General features: G+C 40.9%; 1 protein-coding gene across 1 annotated transcript; it reads right to left on the minus strand.

Annotated features, from left to right (window-relative positions):
• Positions 1 to 123: 123 nt before the first annotated feature.
• LOC138962459 (uncharacterized) lies at positions 124 to 9,301 on the minus strand. Its single transcript, XM_070334287.1, has 6 exons — positions 9,147 to 9,301; positions 6,748 to 6,982; positions 4,171 to 4,339; positions 3,095 to 3,165; positions 2,253 to 2,383; positions 124 to 1,247 (listed from the first exon to the last, which is right to left on the minus strand). Exons 2-6 carry the CDS (start codon positions 6,961 to 6,963, stop codon positions 1,013 to 1,015), a joined length of 822 nt encoding a protein of 273 aa, XP_070190388.1. The 5' UTR covers positions 6,964 to 6,982; positions 9,147 to 9,301; the 3' UTR covers positions 124 to 1,012.
• Between the last annotated feature and the right edge of the window lie 174 nt (positions 9,302 to 9,475).

Raw genomic sequence — 9,475 nt, forward strand, 5'->3', positions numbered from 1 at the left:
CTTGTTTGTTTGGTTGTTTTGTTATGTTTTTTAAAGTGAACCAGAGTGACTGCAACCTGCACAAGATGGGGTTTTTTTAAAGTTGAAAATAGAAGAAAAATAAATAAATATGAAGTCAGAGACTACAATTAAGAATTTATTCACTCAAAATAATGCTTCTTTGAATAAAAGTACAAAATGCATTGTGAAAAATGATGGTTTTAATAACATTGAGCATCTGATGTGAAAAAAAAAATGTAAAAAAAGAAGAATTCTATTATCTCGATCAGGACACACACACAGGTGGATACCATGTACCAAATGTCTGACCAAAAGTTTATAGAACAGAAGTGTACACTTCTATATCTCATGAATAAAAACAGCAAATATAATTTTCAGAAGAATGGAAAAAAAATAGGGCTCCCAAAAGGGTACCAGGTGGAAATGAAGCCTTGTTTTGAAGTAGCAGTGCAGAACTTTGAAGTGTTGGATTTAAAGCAAAAATCTTCTCCTACGTGCCATCACTACAAACCCATCTTTCATTTCAATTTGATCTGGTATCGATTGCAGGGATAAAACAAGATATATAAAGAATAAATTTCATTCAATAAAAAACTATGAAACTACAGACTCCAACATTTAACCCATCACTACTTTGTTCAGAAAAAAAAACCACAAAAACTTGCAGTCGCAATGATAATAAATTATCATACATGTATCAACACACTTGACATGCAATTGGGTGACAGGTACGTTTAGTGTTAGTTCTTCAAGGCATTCAGCATTTTCACCCAGCTCAATATCCCCAAATTACACACTTCCGAAGAAACATCATTCATAAGCTAGTCCTTGTGCCAAGATCTAATAATGAAGGGAAGTAAGCACTCTAGACAAGGTGAGATATATGAGAGATGCAGAACCAATTTCCTGGCACCTAAGACAACAAGCTTTGAGTGAAAAAGTTACTTTCATCTTTTAAAACACCGTGCATGCTCCCAAGACACACACACACTCATCCTGCAATTCACGCCAATCATTTTTGCTTCATCTTCTTAGCGTAAGCTTCAAAGTCCTCCTTGTTGAGCCTGTAAGCCCAGTGCTGCAGGGTTTGTCGGACAACGGGGGAAATGGTGTGCTTGTCAAAGCTGGAGCTGCTCTTCACACACTTGGAGATGAGGTTGTTGCGCCATCTTCCTGTGGGACCCGCACACCGTAGCCACCGACCAATCTGACGCTCATCGTCTGCCGTACGCCTGCCTTGGTAAAATCTGTAGAAAAGGAAAACGGATTGTAAACCTGAAGTGACGCTATAAGCTGCATGCATCTGGGATCAGCTGAAGGGATCAAATGTCACCTCTTGGACCCCAAATGAGCAACTTTGCAATGGACAAGGTAATCAGTGACGGTATACAAATCTCATTATTAATGGGAGAAGCTTGCTTTGTTTAGCAATCGCTAGTTAATATGTAGTTTGGCACCTATTTCTGATGTCCACCAAAGCCACAGGTTTTGTTGTCCATCAATTTGTGTTGGTTTGCATCCCCTGCGGGTTAGGGGGAAGAATTTACCCGATGCTCCCCAGCATGTCCTAAGAGGCGACTAACGGATTCTGTTTCTCCTTTTACCCTTGTTAAGTGTTTCTTGTATAGAATATAGTCAATTTTTGTAAAGATTTTAGTCAAGCAGTATGTAAGAAATGTTAAGTCCTTTGTACTGGAAACTTGCATTCTCCCAGTAAGGTAATATATTGTACTTCGTTGCAAGCCCCTGGAGCAAATTTTTGATTTGTGCTTTTGTGAACAAGAAACAATTGACAAGTGGCTCTATCCCATCTCCCCCCTTTCCCCGTCGCGATATAACCTTCGTGGTTGAAAACAACGTTAAACACCAAATAAAGAAAAGAAAGAATTCTGCTCCTGTAAATTGTTTCATTCAACCTTTGCAATTGTGAATTTGATAAGTATAAAGTGACCCCTTCAATGAGAGCCGTTGAACATTATTTATCAGGGATTGTACATGTGGAGGTGGTTGAATTTCAACATAAAAAAATTAAAAAAATTGCTGTCAAAATCAATATCTGTCCGTAGGCCCTTTTCCCCCAACAACATAGAAAACCTACCAAGCTTAGAATTTGGAGAATCACTGCATGATTGCCTCTACACACGCACGCATGCATGCACGCACACACACAGCTCCAAAGCACTGTTCAAGGAAAGTTTGTGCTCCATGCTTCAGACGTTATTCAGATGATATTAGGGGAAAAAAAGACGGACCTGCAGTACCACTGGAACCAGCCATATGGGTCCTGTTTGTGCATCCAGCCGCTGCTCTCCCACATCTCCAGGCTGCCACCGCACTTCACCTTGTACGTGTTCACTTTCTCGTCGTACACAGAGCAGGACACCTGTCAAGGTCAAGTCAAATCACTAGCTTATGTATGTGAGGCGCTTCAGGGCAAGGAGCTTGCTGCACATACATATTGAATGATGAAAACAAAAAGAAAACAACAGAAACCAGTTTTGGTAAATTCTTGATCAAGTTTTTGTTAGCCTGTCGCTGAATTCTTCAGGATGGTAAATATTGAATGATGTTCACATAGAAATATTCATCTCTTCTCACTTTGTACTAAAGTAGTCTGAAAGACATATAATGGAACACATCCAGGATGACCATCTGCCCACAACGACCGCCCAAAAGGGTCCGTCACGAAAAAAATTCTCTTAATGTAATTGAACTTTCCATAGCAACCTTTTTATAACAACTATTTTAGCCTGATCCCTTGGTTGGTCGTTATTGACAGGTTTGACTGTATCTTCCCCCCCCCCCCCCCCCCCAAAAAAAAAAGATCAAAAATGTTTCAGTTCCTAGATTGGTCAAATATTGCTGATTGGGTGACCTCTCAAGGAGATTCGCCTAAAAGTATTACTTAACGTCTAAGGCTAAGAAAACATGCTCACCACATACTCATCATTCCATCAGCAGAAGCAAGCATGCACCCATGTTCTGGGCAGAAAATATTTCTTAAGGACTGGAATGCCAGGAGTCAGCTCTTAAAATCAGCAATGATTATTCATACCCATAATGACAGAATAAATGAAAGGACGGAGCAACTTACCTGTCTTCCAACGTTGAGACCTTTTAGCCAGTCCTTCGGCAGTTCCTTCCACATCCCTGAATAACTTTTGCCTGCAATAACAAATAATATTTCTTTTAGCATGACATCATGAACTGGCAAAACACAGTCAAATACATATTATTTGTTAATGTATAGATCTGTGCAGACACATTATCACACACAGGTGCTCATCAATACACTCTCTCCCTCTCTTTCTCTTTCTGACACATGCATGCAAGCATATATATAACACTATTATATTCACACAGAAGTATCTTACCGTACTTTCCGGGTGACAAGGCGCTTCGTTATACAAGACGCACCCCCTTCTTTTTAAAAAAAATTGTAATCCAGTCACCCATTGGACGCAGGGGGCCGATAGGGCGCACCAAAATGACCCAGTTTTTGCCATGAGAGGTGGTTCCCCTGTCATATCTGAGAGAGGAAACACTTCCTGCACCGGGGTCAGTGACCGGTCAGTGACCGACTTTAACTGAGTGAAAATATGTGTGCTCTGTGTGTGCGGCCAGATCAAAGGCATTGTGATAGCTGGGTGGCCTTGTTTATAGACACGACCTTCTTCCCAGGGGTCAATGACCCAGTTTTTGCCATGAGAGGTGGTTCCCCTGTCATATCTGAGAGAGGAAACACTTCCTGCACCGGGGTCAGTGACCGGTCAGTGACCGAGTTTAACAGAGTGGAAATCTGTGTGTGCGGCCAGATCAAAGGCAGGGCAGTACCTAGTAGCTGAAACATGCATTATCACAAGTTGTTTGACTGGTACTCAAGCGGTCTCTTTGATTTTTTTCGTATTTCATACACGGATTAGGCGCTTCGTTATACAAGACGCAGGGGTCGAACTCGAGGAAAAAAGTCGCGCCTTATGACCCGGAAAGTACGGTATTTACTGCTACTGGAACATCCACTAAAAAGGAAAACAGCACAGTAATGTGCCTCTGGCCTGGACAAGGCCCACTCCTCCAGCAAAAGTGTTCACTGTCTTGTGTGCTGAGTGCTGGGTCTCCTTGGTTGACACTATCTTCTCTCCCAGTAACCAGGAGGATGTGTAAGCTCACCAGTTATTCCAGACTTGATGGGTCGGAAGTAGGTCCCTCCAAAACTTCCCGCTTGCATCACCTCTTTAGGCGTCAGGTTGGGACGCAAATCAGGAGTGTCCTCGAATACCAGCTCTCCTTTTTTATTGCGAGTTGGCACTCTGGCTGTAAATTCAATTTCTGAAGGGTCCTGGGGAAAAAAAGGGACACCATTTACTGATTTAGCAATATACAAATATGTCTTGGGGGGAAAAAAAATCAGTTTTCTTGTAGAGATACCGTATTTTCCGGACTAGAAGGTGCTTTGTTATATAGGGCGCAACCCCCACTTTTGAGGTAAAATTGAGACAAAACATCACATTAGGGGCTTAGATCAGAGTGGAAATATTTTTGCTCTGGAGATCAAAGGCAGGTGCATTGTGATAGCTGGTTGGCCTTGAGACCAGCTGCCTGCCCCAGTTTGCAGACACTGACCTTTTTACCCCCGGGGACATTGGGGGTCAATGACCGAGTTTTATCTGTGATCTATGAGATGGTCCTCTCCTTTCAAGTCTGAGAGGAAACACTGCCTGCCCCAGTAAACAGACACTGACCTTCTTCCCCCAGGTCAATGACTGAGTATCTATGAGAGGGTGGTCTCCTTTCAGGGCTCTGTTCTAGGACCGATTCTGTTTACACTATACACACAGGACCTATCTGACGTCATCTCGAGGCATGGCTGCGAACACCACAAGTATGCCGACGACACCCAAATAGAGGATTCTGCTCCCCCCAGTGATTTTCCAAAAGTGGTTAAAAACACTGAGCGCTGCATTGAGTCAGTTAAAGACTGGATGATAGACAATAAACTTAAGCTGAATGACTCAAAAACTGAGGTGATGCTGTCAGGCTCAAGGCATGCTTTAAATCAGATTGACTGTACTTCCCTGACAATAGGCGACACTCAGATTGTCTCCCAAACCGCTGTTAAGGACCTAGGCGTGTGCCTGGACTCTGCTCTGACAATGCAAAAACACATTAGTTTTGTTTGTAAATGTGCCTTTTTTGAGTTGCGCAAGATTTCCTCTGTCAGATCATTCCTGACACTCCAAGCCACTGTTCAACTTGTCTCCTCTCTGATCCTGAGTCGACTTGACTACTGCAACTCATTGCTTGCCGGCCTCCCCACTGAAGAACTTGATCGCTTACAGAGAGTCCAGAACAGTGCTGCTAGGCTCATTCTGCAGAAGTCTAAGAAAGACCATGTCACTCCCCTACTTACCACCCTTCACTGGCTTCCTATGAAGTATAGAATCGAGTACAAGCTGGCTCTGTTAGGGTACCGCTGTTTTGAGAAATCACTTCCCCCCTATTTGTCCCATTCCCTCAGTATCTACGAGCCATCCCGTTCTCTCAGATCCTCCTCTGAAAAACTCCTTCGCATCCCCAAAACCAGGACCAAGACCTTTGGTGAAAGAACCTTTAGGTACCAGATTCCAACCGTCTGGAACTCGCTTCCAAGTTCTATCCGTGACTCCAGCAGCCTTTCCTCCTTCAAAACACAACTCAAAACATACCTGCTTCGTAAAGCCTTTGCTTAGCCTGAGTAGACTCTCCACAACTCTATTCTGTTTTGGAACTCTCTACCCTGTATGTGCTTTATGGTCTATTTGTCAATGGTATCTTTGTGTGTGCGCGTGCGTGCGTGCGTGCGTGTGTGCGTGTGTGTGTGTGTGTGTGTGTGTGTGTGTGTGTGTGTGTGTGTGTGTGTGTGTGTGTGTGTGTGTGTGTTTACTTTTAACATTGTACGCTAAGTTTTGCTTAGTGCTTGGGATCTTGGTGTTATGTCTCAGTTAAATGTATGCTTTGTATGCTTGTTGATTTGTGCTAGTTTATTCTATAATGAATTTGTAAAGCACCTGGAGCCAATTGATGGGACTCGCGCTATAGAAAAGTTATTTATTATTATTATTATTATTATGTCTGAGAGGAAACACTGCCTGCACCAGTTTACAGACACTGACTTTCTTACCCGGGGTCAGTGACCGAGTTTAACCTATGGGGCGGTCTCTTTGATGTCCCAAAGGAAACTTGGCCAGGGTAGTAGTAGCAGAAACATGCAATTGCATTATCACAAGTTGTTTGACTGGTACTCGTTACACTGTCTCTTTGATGTCTGAGACTGTGAAAGGAAACTTGGCCAGGGTAGTAGTAGCAGAAACATGCATTATCACAAGTTGTTTGACTGGTACTCACCTGGATTTCTTTTTCAGCCACACATAAGGCGCTTCCCTTAAATAAACCGAGGGGGCAAGTGTGAGAAAAAAAGTTGCGCCTTATAGTCCGAAAAGACGGTAATTTAACTGTGGCTTATGAATAAAAACCTGAAAACAAGAATAAAACTTTGCCCGACTTTGCCTGTATGTACTACTAGTACCGTCACTACTACGACATACAGGACATTGAAAGACATCAAGTAATAAATACAAACTTGCACAAAAGCCAAAAAGAAAATAATTCTAACAGAAAAACAATGTCATTAAAGCAGAGAAAAATAATCTATCTGAACAATTAATACATTATTCATATAATAACAATGTTCTTTTAAAAGTTTCATACCTGCTCAATGTTTGTATTGGGGTCAATTTCCTTAGGGTAAGACTTAGACTGTGTAGATTTCTTAGAAACAGGTGCCTTAGTACTAGTAGAATCTTTGCTTCCAGCTGCTTGTTTTCCAGTTTTCTTTGTGGCGACAGGCTTTTCCTCCGTTTTTCTCTTCTTCGCATCGTTGCTGGTACCCAGTGTCCCTCTGCTGGCTAGTGAGCGCTTAGGCATAGCTGCTGAAAGCCTGAAACTAGAAAAGGTGGCTATATTATTAATTGAACATCTTTAAAACAGAATACGACCAGCAACTCTTACTCTTTGAATGTACAGTCGAACCTGCCCATTACGACCACTCAGTCCAAAGGATCCCCAACAAGTTTTAATATAATTCACCTTTTCCACAGGCAGTCAGTTTCGGTCCCAACGGATTTAACCCGTCTTGGACGACCACCCATTGTCTTTTTTCTTTATCAGTACAACCTGCGAGTCATACACCACATTATATCCCTAAACTACTGACAGTACTGGTCACTTCCGAGACTGAATTAAGCCCAATGGAACTTAGTTCGAAGTCACCTATACTGGGTGTTGAAAAGAAGGATATTATGGGAAGTATGGGCCGCCTGCTATTGTATTGTCTGACAAAATCTCAATTATATCCTTGAGTCACACATCCCCTCGTCTTTTATGACAAAAGTTTTGCTGCAAGTGCAACATCTTCTTCATTTGCCAGTACATGACACTTTTAGATGAGACAAATTGATAGAAAATACCGACTAGTTATTTTCATTTCTCTCGTGCAAGGCGGATTTGTGATGGCTTCTGATTGTCATGCGATTTGCGAGACCTTAATTGCCAGAGCTTGGAAAACCAATAGGGTCTACTGCAGTAGGTTATTTCCTTTTAACTGGAAGTGAAAAATATCTTTTTTTGACTTCCATTTTTTAATACTTTTGTCTCTCTCTGAAATGTTGGAGCATGAAAGTGAGCTAATTGGAGGTTCTCTACTTCTAAAAGTAAAACTAAAAAGGGACCCTGTCCATGTAAAGACCATGCACCTGTCCATTTCGTCCACTTTCGCTCGGTCCCTTCATTGATCATTATACTATAGACAGGTTCGACTGTACTTTACCCAATGAAAACCTGCTTCAATATGTTCTTAAAGATAATCAAGATTTTCACAAGAATCTTTTGAAAACAAATTATGTCAGTCAATCGTGCAATCTAGGGATCTTAATTCTTATTTGTATGAAGTATCCCTTCACTAGCTGGAGCTTTGAAAATGAAAAATCCAAAACTGATTGACTACAATCCAAACAAGTCGCGCAAGGCGAAATTACAACATTTAGTCAAGCTGTCGAACTAACAGAATGAAACTGAACTCACTGCATTTTTACAGCAAGAGCGTATACTCATAGCATCGTCAGTCCACCGCTCGATGCAAAGGCAGTGAAATTGACAAGAAGAGCGAGGTAGTAGTTGCGCTGAGAAGGATAGCACGCTTTTCTTTATCTCTATTCTTTTTAACTTTCTGAGCATGTTTTTAATCCAAACATATCACATCTACGTGTTTTTGGAATCAGGAACCCACAAGAAATAAGATGAAATTGTTTTTAAATCGATTTCGGAAATTTTATTTTAATAATAATTTTTATATTTTTAATTTTCAGAGCTTGTTTTTACTCCGAATATAACATATTTATATGATTTTGGAATCAGAAAATGATGAAGAATAAGATGAACGTAAATTTGGATCGTTTAAAAAAAAATGTTTTTACAATTTTCAGATTTTTAATGACCAAAGTCATTAATTAATTTTTAAGCCACCAAGCTGAAATGCAATACCGAAGTCCGGCCTTCGTCGAAGATTGCTTGGCCAAAATTTCAATCAATTTGATTAAAAAATGAGGTTGTGACAGTGCCGCCTCAACTTTTACAAAAATCCGGATATGACGTCATCAAAGGTATTTATCGAAAAAAATAAAAAAACGTCCGGGGATATCATTCCCAGGAACTCTCATGTAAAATTTCATAAAGATCGGTCCAGTAGTTTGGTCTGAATCGCTCTACACACACACACCCACAGACAGACATGCAGACACACACACACACACATACACCACGACCCTCGTCTCGATTCCCCCTCTACGTTAAAACATTTAGTCAAAACTTGACTAAATGTAATTAAGAAAAACGAAAATACGAGGGAAAAAACACCAAGAAGGGTTATATTACTGGAACATTTATTTCAGAACAATCATTCAGAACAATCATTCAGTCTTATTTAACAATTTCTTGTACTTGGATTTGTAAAACAAGAACATGATCTTACAAGCGACAGCAAGATTAAAAAAGCAAATTTATGGGGTAAAAACCCCTGATTAACAGACATTTCTTCAGCTGCAAATACATACCCTCTGAAAAAAGCACGAATGTTGTCAGTGCATGTATGTTACAGCAGTCACTCTCGCAAGCAGACAGCATGTGCACCCGCTAAAATTGTAAACATTACGCAAGCTATTGAGGCTATACAGGATTTTACGGTCACAAAAATAGACGCAGAATGCAACCAAAAATGACAAACAAACAGACAAAAAAAACAACGCTGTCTAAAATAACACAATGAATTTAAGAAAAATCCCCGTCAGTCTCATCAAAAATGTTTGTTTTCAAACATATAGAATTTCTTTTCCTTGAAATCTATTATCTGCCCCCTTCGGATTTTGCGCCCGTGTTCTCTCGC

This window comes from Littorina saxatilis, linkage group LG3 (assembly GCF_037325665.1).
Source record: "Littorina saxatilis isolate snail1 linkage group LG3, US_GU_Lsax_2.0, whole genome shotgun sequence".
Lineage (NCBI taxonomy): Eukaryota > Metazoa > Mollusca > Gastropoda > Littorinimorpha > Littorinidae > Littorina > Littorina saxatilis.

Bases quoted from the DNA above. Each gene is read 5' to 3' on its own strand.
- LOC138962459 (XM_070334287.1), bottom strand. From the start codon at position 6,963: ATGCCTAAGCGCTCACTAGCCAGCAGAGGGACACTGGGTACCAGCAAC. The intron at 4,340-6,747 runs GTATGAAACTTT...TTTTTTCCCCAG, and splicing joins CCAATACAAACATTGAGCAG to GACCCTTCAGAAATTGAATT. The intron at 3,166-4,170 runs GTGAGCTTACAC...TTGTTATTGCAG, and splicing joins CATCAAGTCTGGAATAACTG to GCAAAAGTTATTCAGGGATG.